The sequence below is a fragment of the Larimichthys crocea genome, chromosome XVII, assembly GCF_000972845.2.
Source record: "Larimichthys crocea isolate SSNF chromosome XVII, L_crocea_2.0, whole genome shotgun sequence".
NCBI lineage: Eukaryota > Metazoa > Chordata > Actinopteri > Sciaenidae > Larimichthys > Larimichthys crocea.
In genome coordinates, this window is record NC_040027.1 from 17,397,170 (window position 1) to 17,420,428 (window position 23,259).

Here is a 23,259-nt window from a genome sequence, read left to right on the forward strand (position 1 = left end):
CACATAGTCATGGAAAGCCTTGGCCTCGCTGGAATGTTCACATGTCTCCCTCCGGTCCGGGGCAGCGCAGTACAGATCCCAGAATACACTGTGTACACAGGACAAGAGAGCGACAGCAGTTAGACACTTTAACTGTGTGATCCACGGACATATAATGATCCTGGTTTGTGTGTCTCTGATGCGGATATAGTTGCTGTTCCCTAATGGAGATGAGTTTGTGTACAGTGTTCTGAGTTAAAGTGGTTAAAATGGATTGATGGAGGTACAACAGATCTATTCAGACAATTTTTATGTTTGTAATGTTTAAATACTGGTATGAATAAGATACATGAGTTTCAGTACAATACTATAATTATAGCTTTTTTTTTGAGAGATGCAAACACATTTTTCTGAGCAAAGCAAGCCCAACCTGTCTGAAAGCAGCAGTGTGTTTAAAAGATTACTTTGTGTTCAGCATCGGTGAGAGTATCTTTTTTGATTTTGATAAAGGTAAAAAAACAACAACATAGCAACAAAAACTAAAGTGAATCATTGCACACTGGGAGACTAATGTGACAGTAAATGTAAATGGTGCCTTAAAACATCAGCAATCATACAAGAACTTTGCAGGAATAAAACAGTCTAGAAGTGGGTCTGTTGAGAGCGAAGCACAAGTTTGATGTACCAATTCAACAAATGTCTTAAACGTAAGAGCAATGTGCGGGAATCTGCAAATAAAATATGATTGCGGCAGCAAGTCCCCACGTTACAATGTCCAACTTCACAGCAGAAATAAACATGTTTACAGCCTGGCAGTTTTGGTCTCTATAGCTAATTTCCCCATTCATGACAGCTTTTTTTTTTTATAATTATATTAAGGCTGCATAAGTTATGCATAATTAACATAGTGGCCGCTTTGATTGATGACAGATGGCTTGTTTGAGCATCCAGCCCACCTCAGGTCTGCAGTGATCCGCGTCTTTGCTGATTTTTAGATTAGCCGGGAATCGTAAGAGGCAGGACTGCTGCAAGATGGCAGCGCTGTGAGTCACCACACTTCGGAAACCTGTGGGTGACGTCACAGATACGCCGTCCATTCTTTATACTGTCAGTGACAATTTCGAGTTTACATATTTAAATGACTTGTTTTGTTAAAAAAAGAACTATATTTAGTTTCCTATCATAAAAGAGGACAAATTAAAACATTATTTTAATATATTTAATCATAAAAGAGGACAAATTAAAACATTATTTTAATATATTTACATTTGAGATGCTGGAACAACTGATTTATTTGCATATTTGCCTAAAGAATTACTTGCCTAGAGCTTTACTTGACAATTTTCCATCTTTAACACAACAGACAGTCAGCAAGCGCTTAAAAAGTATTGAAGGTCAATATCAATCCGTATTAAAGAGCCATATGAAAAACAGGAACCCTCCATACTGCAGCTGCCACTTTGGCCACCACACCGTCCTACAGTCCAGCCTGAAGCCTGCAGCTCAGCTCCAGAGAGCTTTTATCCGGGGAGTGCAGGATGCCAAATGTTCCTCTCAGCCTGCCCTGGCGACCTGCACGTTATTGACCAATCAGCTGTGATTATGTTACTTACTACCCAATCAGGCATACTCATATTAGTTAATTAGACCAATCCCACTCCTTCAGGGCAGCAGGGGCCACCAGGTCCCACTCCAAATGGACCCTTAATTACTGCACTGGAATTAAGTACCTGCTAAGTCGGTCCACATTAAGGACTTCTCCTTCTTCAAGATATTGATTTCATGGACAGCGTATAAATAAAAAAAAAAAGAAGAAGAAGAAAAGAAACCGCTGAAGTCATGAGAGGAAATTCTTGCTGCCATTTAAAGGTGCAAATAAACTGTTACACGCATTCTTTGTGCTGATGTTAGGAGCAGCTGTGACACTTGATATGACAGACTGCGAAATGGAGCAGAAAATATTAGCTGATCGCCCGTAACTGTCGCTCACTAGCACCCTGTCACATGTTGTCATTTTTCATTGAACAACAAGATGTTTGATTTTCATGGTTTAGTGTTATTATCTCCAAAATACAGTTATTACAGAACACTGTTGATCTACACTTTCCCTTATGTTCTTTTTTTAAATTTTTTTTATTCGAGGGCATCAAGGAAAACAAGACCTCCTGCACATGATACCCAGCAGAAGAACTACAATAGAAATGTGATATTAAAGTATTTAAAGATTAAAAGACAGAGACGGTGCCCTGAGGCGCTCTGCGAGCGCTGGGATCCCCGCTAGACAACTAGGGCACTGAAGGAACAGAGAGGGACTGTGCAAAGATGGTGGTGAACACATATGTGTCTTGTGCTGCCCTCCTGCCACTTGACAATAAAGCCAGTGTACATTATCATATCTATCGGTTTGGTGTTAAAGAGATTGCTGCTCTGTCAAGACACGAGCCGCGATGAAAAAGGCGCGACCGTCACAAATCCAATCAGCTCGCAGGGAAATGAAACGGGACGCAGGTTACAGTTTGTTACAGAGAAAGACAACCAGGTACAGACGCAGGGGTAAGGGAAAGGTGATCTAACATCTCGCGGCCTGTGACGTCTGAAATATATTGCGGTTTGAACAGCTGACCTGCATCTGACTGAGCCACGTGGGGGAAATCTCATTTTGTGTGTCTCCGCGTAATCTGAAGGAGGATCACTGATGGACAAGAAGACTAAACCAAGACTTTCATTATTCTGATTTTATTTTACACATAGGATTCAAGCTAGAATGGGAAGAAAAGTAGCTGAAAGGAGCCATTAGGTATGGAAAGGTGTTAGATTAGCGAGCATTATTACTCTAATATTGTGCTAATGAAAGGCAGATCTTGTGTGTTCAAAGGGGGGGAAAAACCTTCCCATCTACTGTACCATCTCATGTATCACTGGGACTGAATCCAGGCACAGTCTGGATGGGACCATTGTTAGCTCTGATTTGACAATCCCACCCACATTCAAAAGGGAAAGCCCATGTCATAGTTGTTGTCGCTTCCTTTTTAGAGACACTAATCTTTAGAAATTATCTGGGAAGTCAACATTCGCGGTTAATTAGCGCCAGCAGTCTACAAGAAATCTTGTAATAGTAAATTTTCTATCCAATTATCTAATCATTTCAATCTAATCATCTCATCATGGGAAAGCGCTTTATGGTATTATGGGGTAGTAGAGCCACACAACTCTCTATGAAGGAAAACTTTAACTGCTCTTACTTTGAAGAGTCACAGGAGAGATTCAAATTGCAGCTTTGAGTCATGCAAACTCTTCTTTTTTTTAATTCATTCAAATGAGAAACAAGGCTATAAAAATATGAGCTGGCACTGTCAGAACACACACAGACACACACACACAATCACAAACACACTTTGTATCCAGAACAGAGGAGGAAGGGATTAGCGTCCAGCCGTCCAGAAGAAGACAATTACTAAAATGAAATGCCATCACGATAATTATTTGCAATTAACTGTGGTCTGACAAAGCCGTGGTTACAATGTGCTTTTCCATTATAATAAGAAGAGTAAACAAAGACACCGAAAGACAGACACACGAGCTGCTTATGGCAGGTCTACATGATAATCCTGTGTGCGTCTTTAGCCAGTGAGTCAGAAGAGAGAGAAATATACATAGAAATGAAGACAGAGATGGAGACAGATGGCGATAAGGAGGCAGACAGAGCATGAGTGAAAGAAACAGAGAGTCCAAAAAAATAAAGTTACAGAGAGCCAACCATGCTGTCTCCTCCTCTTATCAGAACAGGCTCTTCTTAATGGGACAAAATGCTGCAATCAAAGGGCAGAGGCGGGGAAACACAACCCTTCCAGTTGTCTTTATTACCTTGACTCAAGTACCAGCTATTCTCCTGGCAGCAACGCTGCATTCAGCAAGCAGGAGGAAACAACAGCATCACCGTGCCATGTAAATCAGGAACACTCCCTTTGGACTGTGGCTAATAATTACAGAAACTGTCATCGCAAGAAGAGTGACGGCTGCAGAGGAATCAGCACTAACATAAAGTCGCGTGTGCGGTGATAGGCGGTCACAAATACAGCTGGAGGACGTACCTGCGCACAGATTTGAGAGACCTTCTAGACAAGAAGAAAAAGTCATGGTCCATTTCAGCAACCATCTCCTCCGGTCTCAAAACTGTGCCGCATAGGTCATATAAAATTGCACGGCGGGACACAGCTGATACGTTAGCGTCTTCTATTTTGGACTCTCTGAATCTCTCTTACTTCAAATGTCAGAGATGTCAAGAGAGTTTCCAAGTGCGACGATGCTAGTTCGCTTGTCAAACTACGAACAAAAGCTCCGTGCAGGTTTACTATGCAGCCACTGATTGCAACAGCTGCGTAAAAAAAAAAGAAATTCTGCTGTTATTAATGGAGATTTTAACAAACCTTAGTTCTTTGTGAAGTGAAAAGTTCAGATGAGACTGATACAGTTTCACATTTCACCAATTCCAGATTTCAGATATCTATATTTCTCCTGGAGTTGGATTAGATTTTAGAATAATGTTGTTGCATTATTCCAAAATAGTTACTCTGCATCACTTGCCTTGTAGGGCACACCAGCTAAATAACCTTAATTAGCCTTTTTTTTTTGTTGTTATATATTTGTAGCAGTTTGTTAACAAGTGGAGCCACATACAAGCAGCATGTCGCTCATTTTAAATTAACTGCATTCGTCTTAATATTGGATTTTATTTAGATGCTCCATCGCCGAGGCTGACGTGAATGTTTTCTTTCTGATTTAGAAGAAGGATACAAGGAAACAAGGAGAGGAGGAAGAGATGAAAACTGTCTGATACCTGTGTTTATAAAGTGAAGTCCAGACATTTAGGAGCAGAGGGCGTCTGTACTCTCACTGTTTTCACTGCCCCTCACAAACAAGAATTTCAGCCACAGGCTATCACACAGAGTACATAGACTACATACTGTTGTTGTGCTGAGGTTTGTATGCGTGGGGATGTTTTGTGTATTGAGGTGTGTGTATGTGTATGTGTGTGTGTGTGGGGGGGTGTATTCCAGTGAAAACTGGTTAAAGCAATCGATTTGGGGATAAGGAGGAGACAACTAGCAGCAGCCAATAGAGAAGGAGCTAATGACACAATCAACACCTGCAGCCCTCGCTGAGCCTTTTCTTTATCCTTCCACCCATAACAACAGATGTGGATGAGTGACCCCCACCACCAGCTTCCCTCTTCCTCCCCCGACACCCCCACCCTCCCCCCTCTTACAGCCCTGGTCTCATTCTGAAGCCCCCACAAACACCACCACTAAAACGCCGTCCTACAGGAAACAGCCACAGAGGCAGAGGCAGGAGGGAAGAAAACCCCAGTGAGGTGCTGAGGAGGGGACATCGGGGGTGGGGCTGGTGTGGCGGCGGGGTCAGAGTCTTAGATTTGGCTGTTTAACACAAAAGAGGCTGGAATGCAAAGAGTTAATCCGTTCGGGGGTCTCTCTTCCGCAAACAAAGGGACAGGCCTCCAGACAAAGGTTGAGGGAGGGGGAACGAAGGGTGAGGGATGAGGGAGGTTGGTGGCTTTCCTACCATCTGGAGCTTTTGTTTTGGGGGAGGCTGGAGGTTGAAGGGGAGGGTGTGGGGGGATGGACACAGGACTCCTCCCACTGCCAGCCGACCCCCGGACCCCACCCCCAGTGAGTCTCAATGTCCACGTGCTGCGTGGTCCAGACAGACGCCCCTCAGCTAGGTCATACTACACTGGAGCTCTGCCCTGCTCAGCCTGGCTAATTATCAGCCTACTCTCCAACTGCTCTCTGGCACACACACACACACACACACAGACACTAACACACTAACACACACTAGGTCATCTCCCACACTGTGCTGAAATATATCAATACAGTCAGAACACAAACTACGAGCGCTCAGTTTCCCTTTCTATTCCCAGTCTCACACACACACTGGGCCAGTCTCCCTGAACCCTCTTATTGGTTCGGGCAGAGGCTAGAGCAAACTTAAGCTGCGCTGTATGTTTGTGTATGTCATTCTGTCAGTATTACTGGTAGCTGTCCAATTGAGAGCTGTCAGGTTGAGAGAAGCCAGGCTCTTTAAGGACCATTATGAACCGTGTCAACAGGCTGCACAATTACAACACACACTGGGGCCAGAGAGGATGAATGAATCAAGCTGCATGTCCGGGTTTATTACACAGGGCCGTCCGAGGGGCTTTGGGGATGAGCAGGATAGCGTGAATGACAAACAAAGCGAGCCCTGTCAAACCTCTTATCCTGGCTCTCTTTGCCTCTCGTGCTGCCTTGCTGAGGATTCAGCCTCTCAACCCCTCTGCCTGTTTGCCTGCTTGATTCTTTGTCTGCTTCCTTTCCAGCTTCCCCCCCTTCACTTCATGTCTGCTCCCCTCTTTCCCTTAAAGCTGGATCTCTCCAGTTCTTGGCCTCACAACTGGAAAAGGGGGAATCCTACATTTGGGTGTTCCCACTCCCTTTAATTCAGACATGGAGAAAAACAGTGTACGTGTCAGGCACTAAGCCCACTGACCCTGTTCTTCCAGCCAGATAGAAAACACGGTCCTCTATTTATCTAGCATTAAGAGATCTTACAATTTTGTTTTAAAGGCCGGGGAACAACCCACGTCAGAGGCGTTTTCTGTTAAATGGAGCATCAGGTTAAAAAAAAGTCTCAAAATCTTGACGATGGTAGCGGAGGTTTAGAGCGGGAGAGTTGGCAGTGCAATAGTGGCCGAGGTGAAAGAGACAGGTGCGTGCCAGCTTTTCTAAAAAGAACAGGAAGTTAGTTATTATCGTTTGGGCCGCTGATTTGAACCGACTCACCAACACAGTTAGCGGTTGCAGGAGCAGCAGACACTATGACATGCAGATCACAGAGGCAGTTAAGTTTAAGTTTAAGTTTTAAAAGCCTGCAATTTGCGTCATAGATGGCACTCGATCTTAGAGTCATACTTGGATAAACATACAGGCATGATACACATATTTGTAGATTCAGCGTGACTTATACGTTAAGAGAAGTTCATAAATCCACATAGAAATCAAAGTTTTTAAGTTTCTTTTAGTGTTAAAGTAATCCAGTGATAGTTGTTTGTACATCCATGGTTACATTGCAAACAAAATCTGTTTTTTTGCTGCCAAATTGCCAAAATCTTAACAAACATGTGACTCCAAATAGGGGCTCAAATTGTAGCCCACAGTGTATCTCGCCAAATTCATGGCAACGTTACACTTTCTGTTTACATCCCCCAAAGCATTGTGGAAAAAGTAGTTGCAAAAACTTTAGCGTTGGATTCTTTGAGAGAGGGACGCTCAGATTTGACTTTGATTGGAGTGCATACTTTGATGTGAGGTTAAAAAACACACACAAAAAAAACAGTTCAGTTTAAATAAAAGAGCAAGAAAAGTTAGCTCACTTGTCAATCAGAGGCAGCAGAAGTACAGCACTTAAACATGTGTGAGATGATGCACTTAGCATTCCCTGCAATTACTGTCCCTCTCCACCCCTGCACATTCTTTCAGACCATCAAGGGTACTTCTACGGTATGAATGTGAGCTGTTAAAAAAATATGAGCGTGTGTGTGGTCAAGACAGACAAAGAGTGAGAGAGAGAGAAACGTATACATACCACCACCATGAGTGTAAAAATCCTGGAGGTTCCCCAAGTGTGATGTTCTTCTCCCATCGGATCTGAGAGGAAGAGAGAAGCGGAACAGAAGAAGGAGAAGACAGAGGAGGGAAATGAAAAATTAGACACCGCAGAATGTTTTATGCATAATGTAATCATTTTGCTCAACTGTCCTTCCAATTTTAAAGGCAGGCCGAGCGATTGTCAGACAGAAAAATAGGCCAATGGGCAGCGCGCTGAAGTGCAGTACAGTGCAGTGAGGAGTTTGTGGATAAGAAACTGTGACTGTCTTGAAGCAGTGGCCCTTTCCACTGCCCTCGCAAACCAGCAGAGCTCCTGCCTGTATCTGGACACCGAGATAAGATCCAACGAGAGATATCAGACCTGCTGCCTGCTTCAACACACTCCTACTGACGTGACTCTGCGCACACAAACACACACACACACATGATTCACACACGGAGTCTTCAGCATGACAGCAGGTAGATTTGTCTGTTTTGTTCTATATATATACATACACGGAAAAATAGATCCAAGCTTCAGATTTCTACTGAAGTGTCTATTCTATAGATTTCCCCTGTGCAGTTTATAGTGATGTGATGTGCCGTATGTGGGCTGGGCCTGTTGATTTAATGCCGCTAAAGAGCTGAGTGCTGCACTGTGCAGGAGAGCATAGAGTGGCAAAGTCCTCTCGGGGACAGTGTATTGTGTGTATATTATAAATGGGAGTGTGTGTGTGTGTGTGTGTGTTTCTCACTGAAGAGGAACAGAGGCTAATTGAGGCAGGAGAGTCCAGGTGATAGCGCTCTCATTAGATGGCACTGAGCAGGTGTGTGTGTGTGTGTGTGTCCACCTTCGAGGATTGAAGTCCCTTATCTATTGAAACATTTCTGTGTGTTTTTCTGTGTGCGCGTGAGAAAGAGAAAGTGTTGCAAAGAAAACCTCTTTACAGTTTAAAGAACACACAAAGAAACACAAATAAAAGAAAACAGTCGAATAAAGAACAGTGTTTAATTTAGGTTTAAAATTATATTTTGCGGTTCAGACGTTTTTAAAGATATTGGCTTTTGTCCTAATGTGTTTTTAGTGTCAGCGAAATTATTTCCACTGAAGAGCTGAGTCAAGTAATCAATTAGTGCATTGACAGAAAGTTAATCTTCAATTATTTCGATACTTGATTTATCATTTTAAAGGTAAGATTACCAAATATTAAAAGGGTTTCAGCATCTCAAATGTGATGATTTGATGCTTTCCTTTGTCATTTATTTTAATAAATTTGGTTTAGACTGTTAGTGTAATAAGAATTAAATGAAACAAATTACTTAAACACCTCTCACTGGGTTGTGGGAAATGATAATGGGCATTTTTAAACTATTTTCTGATCAATTATAGACAAGATTAATTTGATTAAGACTAATTGCTGCATTAATTAATAGTTTAAATAATTGTTAGCTGCAGCTGTACTCACTTTTTTAAGACGAGAGCTTTCAACAGAATTTCTTCTTTCTGAACTTCAGTTTACAAAATCAAGAATCAGCTTCCACACTCAGCTCTGTTGAGTTGTGATTTACATTTGCAGTGCATCTCTTTCAACCCTTATGTGTGTCCTTAGACGTATTTCTCTTCAATTGCAGTGAGTGCTTGCTTTCTTGGATAGGATGTATACGTTGCCAAATGATGAACATATTATCTTCATTTGCTTGCAAGCAGGGGAACAAGAGGGAGACAAGAAGGCACTAAACAATGAGTAACGGAAGAAAAAAGGCGGCTGATTAAAGGATGGAAGAAAGAAAAGCATCAATACATCAAAGCGAGAAGAAAGTGATCAGTTTTTGTGCGCCTCAAGAAAGATCTGGAGAGCGCTGGATGAGTAACATGGTAATTAAACACTGAGTGATGAAGATGAGTATAGCAAATTATGCCTGTTTGCAAGCTTTCTTCAAATACTCCACACTTTGAAGCCCACTGCTAGAAATGCATGAAGGGGGAAAAGGTGAAAGGTCAAGCTGCAGTTACTGTAAATCTAATCCAAATGCACAGACAGACCATATAAAACAACTAAATACAAGCGATGCTGTGCTTTAAATAAACAAAATCATTAAGCAGTTTACTCTCGCAGGTGCAACATTTGATACGTCTAGCGTCAAATTGACTTAGCAGACTTAGCATGCATGCCTTGTGGACATGGATTGTTTGTGTGTGTCTGTATCTATGCCGTTTTAATCCTAGTCTGTGTAGATGCTGTTTTAATTCCTGTTTGAGGCCGTGTAAGTGTGTGTGGGTCTGTGTGTGTGTGTCTGCCTCCGATGCCCTGCGACCCAGAACTTCACCCCTTTTCCAGCAGCTCACCAATAACACTCAATCTCTCAGAGAAGATTCACCCACGAGGGCTCCGAAATGAGCAAGGCTCTCCGCAGCCCCACCACTTAATCTCACTGTGCTGTTCCCCCATCTTTGCTTCATATTTTAGATGTCTTCTCGTGGGTGTTGGCAGCTGGGCCAGCCTCCAACAGCCCTGCCTGCCCTGCTGCCCTGCCTGCCTGCACACTATAAGCAAAGGCAACCAATTTCTGTATGATTGTGTCCGATTGATAAATCCACGTTTCAGTGACGCTGATCTGACTTTTTTTTTTTTGAAGCATTTTTCTCTTTTCATTTTATTTTTCTTCATAAATCCAAGACCTTTTCAACACAACTGGAAGACACATAACTTTTTGTAAGAATGAGGACATTATCATCTGATATTGATAGTGAAAGAGTTTTACAGCTTGTTTTATTGCCCTGACCGAGTAAAATAAATGGTTGCAGTTGAGAGCAGTCATAGTCAAGCCTCACAGATGCTCTATCAACAGCACTCTAAAGGTCTGGCCTATTAAATTAATAATTTGACTTTTTAGAAAATGTGCTTTCTTGCTGAGAGTTAGATTAGAAAATTTATAACATTTATAACTTTGAATTAAAGCTACAGCCAGTATCCAGGTAGCTTAACTTATCATACAGACTAGAAACAGGTGAAAGTGTGCACTGGTAATCTTAAAATGTCAGGAAGTTAGTGTGCCCAGACAAAGAAATAGTTCAGGACTTCACCCCTGTAAAAACCACAACTTCTCCATTTAACACTTCAGTTTTTGTAAGCAGACAGATATAAATGTTTCAAAATTGAGCTTTAGTTTGTATGCTAAGCTTACCTAACCGGGCCATAAAAGACAGAAAAGAGGTAGAGATCTTCTCATCTAACTTTGGGCAAGAAACCAAATAGTTCCCCAAAATGTCAAACTGCTCATTTAATCCCGAGCGGTTGAGCAGGTGCAACAGTATCTCTGTAACTGTACACATAGGGGGTCACATAATAAAATGACAGATAAATAATGTCAGTATTAAAGTTGAATGATATAGATAAGACTGTATTTTCCTTGGCATGAAAGTTGGGGAGTGTATTAAGTGAATAAAGCCAGTGGGCAGGAGAGGTGTTGTACAGGAGACGGCCTGGACACGAGACCATTAGCAGGAAGGATGTCCATTAAGGAAGAGGATGCAACACATTAGAGACCTTACCTCTTCAACAGCTCAGGGGCCTAATATGAGACTAATAAGTCCAGCAGACCTGGGAAAAATGGTTATGTTTGGAATTGTTTCAAATATTAAAAGTACACCTGATTTAACTCAGCGGGGACTCACTTCACTTTTTAAATGTCATAGAAAGCAAGCAGCAACACATGCTTACAATATGTCAAACTGCCCTAATTATGCAGTGTTTATGTTGCAAATTAGAGCTAATAATGAAAAGGCAGGTAATCATATGAAGTTCCCCAAATGATGCCGTGTTTACATTGTCCCAAATTAACAAACAGTCAAAAAAACATTGCTGTTGTTCTGCAAGTCTTGGCTCATTGATGCGTTGATACTGTCACAGTTTTGAAGTCCAGAGCTTATGTGTGAAAATCTAACAGCTGTTTGAACCCAGAACAACGTATAATGTGATTTCCATCCCTGGTCATACAATAGAGGGGGAATCACACTCAGCCTTTAGGCACAGGAAGTTGAACTGAAAGAACATCTTACCTCTGACAGGAAGGTCTGTGCTGATTTCTGTGCGCCGACATGCAGCAAATACTCATACACATATAAAGCTAACCTGGAAGACAGAGACAGTGAGACAAAGAGAAAGAAGTCAGTGTTGAGTATCACATCATTTACACTCCATTTGCTCCTCATTTCACTCTCAAAAACAACAATCAACAGAAAAACATGATTTCAAAATTAAAAAACAAGCACATGCTCAATTTTTTTTATCCCTAAATGTGTCACACTTGTTTCATTCCAAGTAGCCCATCAACTTAAATCCGACAAATGTGCACAATTGGCAGAAAATCACGACTGTGTCGTTTTAGATAGAGCTTGGGTAAACATGATTTTACAGTATGATCACAGATCATATACACTGTGGAGGGGGTTGTAAATGTGTGATGTAAAGCTCTGCAGCTCTGAGCTAAAGCGCCTCTGTGGCACTCAGCCATATCCCTGTGGTTTTAGGAACTCTGCTGTTCAGGCGTAGAGGCTGAAAACAAAACAGTGTAGACACTGAGAGAAACATGGACAGCGGAGGTGAATTATATACTCTGACGTGGCTGAAGTTGGACTCAGATGTTCCCGTGCTGCTTGTTGACACACGCACATGTTGATGTCTATCTACAAATCAGATTCAAGGGTGGTGAAAATGGCTGAACAATATACTATAATTATTATTCAATGATTAAAGGTTCATAAACAAACTTTTAGTGACTAATCAAGTCGGTACAGTAACTTGTAACATAACCGCCAGACACAGAGCAACATGAGCATCCTGCTGGAGTTTAATCTTCCATCCTGACAAGTATTAAGTCCAATATTCACGTTTTAACTCAGGCTTGGTCCATTAAACCCAAATATGGTTCAAATATACGAGTGACAGTCAAAGAAAGTCAGGTGTCGACTCACAGTGGGGTTTGGTTCTGCAAACATCACAAGGAGGATTTGATTTAGCATTTAAAAAATATGCCTTTATCAAGCTTCTTTTAGTGGTACACAGTCCACTGTGTATCTCGACATATTTACACATCCCTCCTGACCTTCGCTAAACACTGCAAAGCCTTTATTAAACACACATAGTAATGCTCGAAACTGTAGTTGAAAGGATTAATATGGCGACTGCGCTCTACTTGCAAGCTGATTATTTTAGTCATGGGGAGAGCAAAATATCAGAGCTGGTTGGTTCGTCGATACGCACTTGTCTGACCAAATTCTGAATGGTTGGACAATCTCTGGAGTTGCGTTCGTAAGGAGAAAAGTGATGCTTAATCGATTATTTGTATGTATGCAGCCCTGATGTATTTTATTTTTGAGTGATAGGCTATATTGTGTTAGAAACATTGATTATTAATAAAGACAAGGAGACCATGTGGCTCAGCGGGTTGCCACCTAATCAGCAGATCGGTAGTTCGATCCTTGGCTCCGAGTTCCTTAGTTCCTTCATTGCCAGTGTGTGTATGAATGAGTGAATGTGACGTGTAGTGTAAAAGTGTCTCGAGTGGTCGTAAGACGTTATAGAAGTCCATTTACCATTTATTTACTGAAGTGAATTTACTCGGCTCCAAACTAATTGACACCATGTTAAAGAACAAATTGTTACATCGGCTTGCAGCCTCAGAGGACAGAACGGTGTGAACGTTGAGCCTCATTTGATGCTAACTAAATTATTGGAGTAGCAGGCTGGATGCCACTAACAGTTTTTTCATGCAGCATTTCGTGGAGCAGCAGCGGCTAGTTATCTTTTCTTGTTCCACCGAAGCCCGCTCTGTGATCCTCACGTACAGTATGTGGGTGTGTGTTACTGCTGTATATAAATTTACTTAGACATAGACATGCCCACATTTACAATATGTGTGAAAAAGAAATGCAGGAATATGGACGCTTGGCAATGTTCGTATATGTGATTAGCACCCAGCAGCTACCAGGTGGAGTTTACTCAATTTAGTTACAGATAACCAATCTATTCGTAAGAGTAGCAGCTGACCGAGATTTTCTTGGACTACAGCTCTACAAAAATCTACAGACAACTGTTTTGGGATCAGAAAGTCTGCCTAGCAACAAGATAACAAGACTCCATGAAGTCACTGCTCCCAGCAAAGAAATAGTCCAACACGTAACGCCTCATAAAACCAGAATATGAATCATAATGTGTCATTTTTTTACATAAATTAAACAAAATGTGTTAAAGGGAGTTTGCTATGTGCATGTCTTTACATTTAGAAAGATCCAGGCTCCCTGTTTCTAGAGTTTGTACTAAGCTAAACTAACTGTTACCTCGGTAAAATATTTACATACAAATATGAGAACGGTATAGATCTACTTATCTACCTCTCAGGAAGCAAATAAGTGTATTTCCCAAATGTTGAACATTAACTCTTCACTCTGATTCAAGAAGAAGCAAAAAGGCAGAAAGTTTTACAAAATATTGTGGATTGCTCTGAATGTAATCCATTAAAATCAAACTATCTCCACTGATTTAGACATGAAAAGATCATTGTCGCCTTTTAGTTGACTCATCCTCATCACTTGTCATTGTCTTTGCCTCGTTAACTCGCTCATCCTTGAGGGACGAGAAAGGATCAAGACTACTGTAGCGGCACTGGACTCAACTGAAGAGCAATGACAGTAATTGTCTTCTTCTGTATCTGCAACAAAATCAGTCAATATATTGACCAGTCTTCATTTTACTACACATTGGACTCACTCGGACTCAAAAGCAACCTTTGCCCCTTTAAAGAAGCTGATTATTTATACTACAGTGTAGAGAAGCATGGACAGACATCTCAGCCTGCAGTCATCTGTATGCAATAGTCTCCAGGTCTGAAATAGAGTAGAGAGGACCTGCTGTGTTTTTGTGAACGGTGGGCGACTGTTTTCATGCTGATCACATGCGTCAAGGCCATAGCAGACACAGAGTTATGATGTTTGGGTTGATGCTGGATGATACCGAATGAATCGATAATGAGCCAGGCTAGAGTTGAACAACCTGACTCTTTATTTTCTTAAAGATATCACTGAATTTCATTGCGATGTCTTGACAACCATCTGCTAAAAGAAAATGATCTGCTACAGCTAGTCCAAACCAGTTTCAACTAGCATTAGACACTAGATGCTATCATATCTTTTATTTCTCACTCTTACATCAGATACAACTGTATCAACACTCATTTCAGATATGTAGTGTGGACACACTGTTTAAACACAAGGATTTATAGTCTGACAGAGTTTTTCATTAGAGTGTGTGTGTGTGTGTGTTTGTCGCAGGGATGACGGAGGGGTGGTCAGTAAAGAGACGTCACTACTAAATGCCCGCTCGCAGATTGCACGTGCAGACGAGGATTGTGAGAAGCATGAGTCACAAGAAGGAGCAAACCGCTTGTTGTAAATGTTTAATATTGATCTCAAATGGAGCGAGTGCCCCGGTATCGTTAAGTGAAACCGATCAGTGTTGTGTTTAGGAACAAGTCTATCACGTTTAATTACGTGTTGTCTGAGAATTTTTGTTACAAAATTGCTACGTGATTTGTTCAGTTTAGAGGCTTTATTTACACCAAGGGTCAGAGGAACTTCATCAAGTCAATGCAACTCCCTTTACTTTAAAAATAATCTAACAAATAACATGCTGAAATTGTATATTGTGCTTTTCATAATGAAGTATGACCAAAAAATTCTTCCGTTGGATGGGAACGTTCTCTACCACCTCGCCAGTGGGAATACTATGGGCATGAGGAGGCCTGTATGTGCCCAGTGAGTAACTTTCATGGGGAATGGGGCACCATCTTCGAACGCATGATCCAGTTCTCCTTAATACATCCATGACATACTGCCCCAAAGACCTCTAGCAGGAAGGTAAGGCAGCTTCTTGCCTGAGGGGCAAAACCCAGGGCTGCTGCTACTAAACCTTAATAGCTATGAATATATATTTTATTATAATTAAAAAGTCAACTCTGATGAGTGTTATCAGGTCCTGTTGAGATGTATTTTAGTAACAAACAGTAGTAACAGGATTTGTAAAAAAGGATTTTGTCCCTCCATCACTCTGGGAAATTACGTTTATTAAGTTTGTATTTCTTCTTTGATTTTGGCTGATTGGATGATTCACTGTAATGCTAACAAGGCGATCTATTTTCATTTTCGCTCCATCAACCTTGAACAGTTCAGGGGATATTTAACTTTCCCGGGTTGTGGGTGAAGTGAGGAGTCCGTTGGTATAAAATATAAAAATGAGGCCCTATTTGCAGTGTGAAATACCCAGCGGCAGGCGTCAGCTCCTATACACCCAATCCACACTGTACAGGATCGAACAGAGATTCCCATGAGCACTGCGGCGATGAAATTTTCATGGCAGAGCCTGGTGTGATCTGAGGGGCTCTATGCCCTAGCGATGGGCACCTGCTCCGGCTGCAATGCATTATTTAAAAACACTCATTCAATCCAGGCTTCAGGGGACACCTTTTGTTACTCTGTCAGAAGCAGTAAGTGTAACTCAGCTGAGGAGGAGACTTTTTTTGCAAGCGGATGGAGCGGAGCCTGAGGAAGGCCAGGTAGATAAAGGAGACATGGGGGGGAAGAGAGAGGGTTGTACTGTACAGGAGAGCTGTGTCAGAGGGAAACTGAAGGTCAGGGCCTCAACTTTTTCCTACGTGGATACTGTAAACCTGAATCCCTTCCCAGTGAACCCTGCACTAGTTACACATGTCACTCAGGAATAAAAGATGAGATGCTTACAAGACAAACCACAACCACGCAGTCCATTCCGCATCTCGCGTTTCCCCTACTGCACATTTCACTCTCTCCTTCCTCGGCTAAGGTCGTCTGGATAAACGATGAAATTTTGAAATAAATAGTACGTTGATGCAAATGGCATGATTAAAAAGCCTGGAGATCAGTCTTAGTGGGTGAAGGAACATGTGACCTGCGCTTTGACCGCTGACTTGATATCAAGGTTCTTGATATAAAGCTGTTTACAATAAAAGAGCCACAAAGCCTTTTAACACAAGCAGGCGCGTGTGTTGTCTGTTTCTCCGCCTGGAGCTAAACAGTTTCTCCACCATATACCACCTTGGTGAGACTGTTGATGATACGAGAAGAAAAAATAATCTACACCATTTCCGAGCCTCTTTGCTTTCTTGGCTCTAACCTCATGCAGCCTAACTAGTGCTTTACTCCACACATCAAGCAGATCTCTCCCACTGCCACGTCCCCAGGAAACACACCTGACATTTTAGCCCCAGGCTGCCCCATCCAGCCTTGCCTTTCCTTCACTCGCCTCCAGAGACAAGGGCATCTCAGCTGAGTTTAGCCAGCTAAAGCACAGACAGTTAGCAAATTAACTTCCATGTCTTCGTTTCAATAATTCAGCAGCGAGAGCAGGGGCAGGGTGAGGTAAGGTATGCATGCAGGAAGTGATGGAGGAGGATTAATCAGCGGCCGCATCTGCTTTCATATCTAATCTACCTGCCTTTCGGAAAATAATAAAAATGTATAGAATTCATAATTTATGTGTTCGGCAGCGCGCTGAATGTGACACAAAGCGCAACTGGATAAAAATATTATTTCCCAAATATTAAATATTTATAAACATCATATGAAAGCGGTATGGATCTGACACTGTAGTGGTGTGGATGTAGTGATGTATCACTTGAAGGTGAATGAGAGATGGGATGTGTGTCTGTGTGAGACACCTGTGATACCGTGAAGCTGTTTCACTAAAGCTTATTCCCACCGCACACACTGTTTATATTTGCTTGGCTTTGTTAGGGCAGTTCCTTTGTCAAAACAAATCAGTGTCAATAGGCGTGTAAACACACATGGCTTTAGCCATGGGTTTAATCCACACAGTCACATACACACACACACAAACACACACACACACATATATATATATATATATATATATTTACCCCTTTCACTTTCTACCAGCAACAAGCTTGACTCTGTGACTCTACCCATCGACAGACTCACCTGTAAGCGTCCTCTAACCTGAGTTTTCACCAAAAGTTTGATTCACACTCACAAAAACAACTTTTCAGCAAAAGAGGCAGAGGCGGTCGATTTATAATAATTTGCGCTAAGAGATTATATCGACATAGCTGACATAGTTTTGTTATCACCAGAGCCTCCTCCCACAGCACTTAATGAGGACAATGATATGATGTAATTTACAGAAAATAATCCAAACTTCACTTGTTTTCTACATTAAAAAAAAAGTCACATGAAGTCTTGTAGGCTCTTTTTCTCTGCGTGCTCGCAACATAAGCGCTTGTTGCCAAACTGATTAACAACTTCAAGCACGCATCTTCAATATTTATACTGTCTCCTTTATTTCAAGTGAGAAAACTAACAAATTTGTGCGGATGCACCCAAAGCAGCTGACGAAAGGCGGCATTAATTGACTGTTGACATATCTGAATGAAAGCACAGTCAGCCAAAGGGTGCCGAGGGTAAATCAAGGGTTTCTTTACTTTTAGTACAGCGTTTCTGCCTATGTTAGAACGCAGCGCTTTATGCTTCCTTCAAAAGGCTAAAATGCAGATGGCAGAGCCATCTGTGTAGAATCAAAACCATGCATTCAGACCTGAAGATCCCTATTAAACTGCATGTAAATACATGGGAGGAGCCAGAGGAGGAGTGGAGGATGTAAAGAACCCCCATGTTCAAAACAAACTGATTAACTTCAAGTTCTTGAAGTTGAAGTTCTTCCCCCCAAAACAAATCCACAAACAAAAACCAAAAAAACACTTGAAATCGCACAAATAACGTCTGTAAACAAACACGGGGGATTAGGGAACTGACATGGGGAGCAGGATTCTTTTAGAAACTGAGCTTTTTTTTAAAAATGAGATGTTTGATCAAGCTATTAAATATTTTTTTTTTGTGAATTTGTGTAATTAAGATGCCAGATTCATCGGTGCACATTTCAAAGAGGTTCCAGTTACTAAATAATAAAGTGACATTAAAATTGAAGCTGCTGTATTTCCCCTGTTCAAATGAAATTCAATAAAACGCTGGTGGGAAAAAAAAAAAGTCTGGAGAGTAATTAATTTCTTTGGTCGCAAGGGCACCTGTTCTTCCTCTACCTTTGTTTTTATGAGCTTGTTTCCTTTTTACACGATTTTCTGATCACAATAATGTTTCTCAAGGATGAGCGAAGAAAACACTTCACCCCCCCCCCCCCCAAATGTGCCACGTGCTACCTGTAATCTGAAGACAACAGCCAACTGAATTGTATGGCGAGGCCTTGGCTTCATGGAGGAATCCACACAAGTGTGAAACATGTACATGTGACTGTTTGTTTCATGTTGTGTATTTCTGGGCAAACTGTTTGGATTTCAACCTTGGTTTCAAGGCTTTCAATGAAATAAAAACACACGCTGTAGACAAACACACACAGCTTTGTGCACGGTGTCGCGGACACATTTAAATTCACACTTGAGCTTGTAAATTGGAACATTTCGTGTACTGTATACTACTCAGGTGGCTGTAAGCACTTGGGACTATAAACACAGGAGGTTGTACTGTACTCATGAGGAGCTTTTGCTTTTTTATTAATCAACTTTTTAGGGTTCAAAGCCTACTGCTGCACATCTGTACACGCCAGACTACATGCAGCAACTCTACCAAATCTGACAACTCCCTACTGTGGCATCATGGGAGGACTGGAGCTAATATCAGGAGCTAATAAAAACACCTGAAACACTCAGAATACTGCAACGCATGCAGTAACTATTTGACAGTGGTGTAAAAAAAATGATAAAGGAAGATACTGTTTCTTTTGGCTGTTGTAAAAACTTCCAGTGTGAGGTTAATCCATCACTCAGAATGACACCGGGTGGTGAAAAATTAACAATTTACTGAAATAGCTTGTGTGAAAAAATTAGTAATTTAAAGACACAACATGCCACGAAATACAAAAACAGAGGTCGCTGCAGGAGCTACACGAGAAAGCTCATAAAGATCAAAATACATAAATATTCCTCTTTGAAACTTCTTACTCGTGGCGTCAGTTGGTCGGTGTAAGTCACATGTCCTGCCCACACTCTTGTATTGCCTGATTGCTTTCAACTATACAAGAAAAAAAACAGCTCCTGGGCAAATTACATTTTTCTCAAGCCTCTACTGTCAGTCTACTTCAACAAGTTTTGCATATAATCTCACTGCAATATGGTGTTTGAATAAAAAATAAAAAATAAAAAAAAGAATAATAAGCTTAAACAGATACATATTACTGGCCCACTAATATATTTGATTAGAGCTGATATACAGTAATAAATCCAAACAGCTGACCAAAACTCAAACCAAGAGAGAAATAGATACATCATATCATTCATTTAGTTTTTTTTTTAATCAAGTAAGTACTTGATAATCAATCCTCTATGGATATGCTGTCATACTGTATGGCTAAGTCTTGCTTTAATCGTGTACTGGTCCATCCGGGGCGCCCTCTTTTTAGTATCTGAATATGTAAAGAGCAATATGAATATGCAAATATGAATATGAGCTAATTTCGGTGATGCATTGAGGCAGCTGTTGTGAGCTCCACATTTACAGGGAAACATGTGTTGGCCCTGCGGGTTAGGTTAGGGTGACAAGACAGGTGAGGGGAGAGGGCAAGCTTCGTCCATTATGTCTGGACATTACCTATAGGCATCCACAGGCATCCACAGGTTTAAAGCGGATGATATTTACTGTGGAGTTTCTGATGTATGAGTACAAACAAAAACGCAGAGAAATAAACAAATTTAATAATTTTTGTTATTCACAAGCAGCCTCGACACAGAGGCAGTCATCGTTTCCAGCTCTCAAAAGACTTGTATTTCTCAGGAGTTAAATTATTAATCCTCCTCCTACACTATCATTTGAAATACATGCTGCCTCTGCACTGATTTCCCTCCCAATAACACATGGAACATAATCCACACTCCCTGAACAAGCAAGTGCAAGTAAAAACTGTCAAAAAAAACACGCACACACACACACAGAGCGTTTATATCATCTATTACTATCAACGTCTTGTGAATAGAGCGATGAAGCTAAGGCACACAAACAGGTGTAAAAGCAGCCTTAACGTCTGCTGATGGCTCATATGCAATATTAAAGCATCATATGCTGGTTCAAAGGTCACTCTGCCTGCTGTTCATAAAAACCACATGGGACTGTTTTCATTTAGGATTCACTCCTCCACCTCGAAACAAGACACAAACACACACAGAGCTGCTCAATTTTCCAATAATCTGATGCGAATTCAGAGTGAAATTAAGCGCTCGTGGCGGCAGAAGTGTACAAAGTAGTATTCGAGGAAGCTTACACTAAGCACATAAAAGCGAGCCACATCTCTAGAAAGCTTAATCAATTGAATATGACACGGCAATGCATCAAAAAAAATAATACAGGAGAGTCTCTAAAGAAATTTTGTTTCTATTACAGATGTATGAGGTGCTGTGTAACAGCACAGCCTCTCAGGACTTGACAGTGTTTTTAGATTACAATTGCATCTCAGCAGGGATCCCTACTCACTCCTCTAACCTCAGACTGTTTTGTGCTTAAAAATAGCTAATGATGATAAAAGACTGCACTGATCTGAAGTGCCGGGATGCAAAAGAAATGTTTGCATATGAAGAAATACAGAAATATTAAAAGGCAGCATCGACATAAAGCATGGAGCAGGCATGAGGAGTCTACGAGGGATATTTAAAAGTTACATTGTGTTTCTATGTGTTTTATTCAAAAGCACGGTTGCATGCACGCACAAATGAGCTTTTATGGTGAAAAAGGAAAATTAAGATAAATAGCACAAAGCTTGATGGAAGTGCATCGCATTTAAAAACACACACACGTGATTTTTTTTTTTTTTTTGCAATATTTCCAGACACAATACATCAAGAATTACACGCGATCCCACATTCATCAACAGCTCTTGTAAAAATAATAATAATAATAATAATAATAATAAAAAGTCTGCTTCTGCACAAATAACAGCTTCATGTTCGTGGCAGCATGACTCTTCCTTCGTGTGAGTGGATGCTAAAAAGTTTACCACCGCTGTATGACTGCTGAATGGGACAAAACTTTTCCCCCCCTTTCATCGCTTAAACGTTTGCATGCGCCCGAGCTTTACGCATGAAAAAATAAGCCACCAAAGCAAGCCGTATTTCTAATAAAACACTAAATAATTCAACCAATCCAGCAGGTTAAATCTCCCAAAGTTTACAAGAGAGACGACCGAGCAGCCTGGTCCGTGCAGGGGAGAGTGGGGGGACGAGTACATACATACATACACCCCATAGAGAAACATGTTTTACGCGAAAATGAAACGCCAAAAAAAAAAGGCGCTTCTTCTACTTGTACTTTTTAACGCCGCAGCCTATTAGAGAATTAATACAAAAAAACACACAAACAGCAGAGGAACGCGTGATTATTGTGAATATCCCGTGCAAAAGTGCAAACAAGACAATTTATAGAGAGAGAGGGGAAAAAAAAAGTTTAAGAGACGCACCTCTAAAGGTGGTCGGAGGGGAGGGGAGCGCACTTTAGTACAGTACACTCCTTTTAAATTACACTACCTAGTTTAGAAAGTTGGACTCCCCTCTCTCTCTCTCCGTCTGCCTCCCCTTCGCCTTGCATGATAAGCAGGTAAACTCTCACATATACAGCAGGCATTATTATATTCACTTACTTTTCTCTCGCTTGGCTATCGGAAGGGACGACAGCTCCTTTACCTTTGGCGTACATGCTGGATTCTGTTTTAAGACTTTTGCCCCACTCAACACCTGTCAAAGAAAGCAGCCAGGAAAACGCTCCATCTCCATAGCTACCCCTTTAGTGTTTTTCCTCCCTCCCCCCCTCCTCCTCGTCCTCCTCTCCCCTCCCCTCCTCCCCTCTTCTCTCCTCCTCCTCATCCCCTCCTTCTCTCTCCTCTTCTTTCTCTCTCTCTCTCTCCGCTTTTTTTTTTGTTTTTTTTTTTTTACATCTCCAACATTGGCCACAAATCAGGCACAGTTTCTATTGGGGGGACTTGAAACCGTCCTCGGTTGGATTTTTTTTTTTTTTCTCCTCCTCAGCCGCTGTTCCGGAGGCCTGCTCCTACTCCCTCTGCTGTGCAAACGGTGGGGGCTCCTTAAAGGGAAACACACACTTCTTGTTTACTGACCTCAGAAACATGAGCAGAGAAAGGGGGGGATAGATGGGGAAAGGCATGCCGGGTACAGGCTCTGCACTTAACTCCTTTTGGGAGGCCGGTGTCATAGTCGGTATGTTTTTTTCCCCTTAAAAAGACATTCCAGGACTCCAGCTCCAATTTGAGGGACTTACACCAATGAGGACAATACTCACTTTTTTTTTTTTTGCATGGTTGCACACACACCATATTTTGTTACATTGTGAAGTATTGTTATCACAAAATAACTACCACACTGCTACATGTTGCTGTCAAGTGACAAATTATTATTTTTTTAGTAGCCTATAGCAATGTTTCTTCAACTTTTTACACTGCTACCGCCTCAGAAAATATTCGGTATCACCATCCGATTGCAGCACCCTCGCCTCACCATCTCCTTCTGAGGCTGTATC

The 23,259-nt window shown here is 41.5% G+C and overlaps 1 protein-coding gene across 2 annotated transcripts in view; it reads right to left on the reverse strand.

The window, feature by feature from the left end:
* Positions 1 to 22,558, reverse strand: part of ssbp4 (single stranded DNA binding protein 4) — an 83,039-nt gene extending 60,481 nt beyond the window's left edge. Inside the window, exons 1-4 of one of the 2 annotated variants that reach the window (XM_019270264.2) lie at positions 22,367 to 22,558; positions 11,686 to 11,758; positions 7,624 to 7,685; positions 4 to 88 (exon numbers count right to left, since the gene is read on the reverse strand). In XM_019270264.2, the coding sequence (XP_019125809.1) occupies positions 4 to 88; positions 7,624 to 7,685; positions 11,686 to 11,758; positions 22,367 to 22,422 (276 nt within the window). In that variant the 5' untranslated portion in view covers positions 22,423 to 22,558. The remainder of the gene's footprint in view (positions 1 to 3; positions 89 to 7,623; positions 7,686 to 11,685; positions 11,759 to 22,366) is intronic. The other variant, XM_019270265.2, reaches the window with a different exon arrangement.
* Between the last annotated feature and the right edge of the window lie 701 nt (positions 22,559 to 23,259).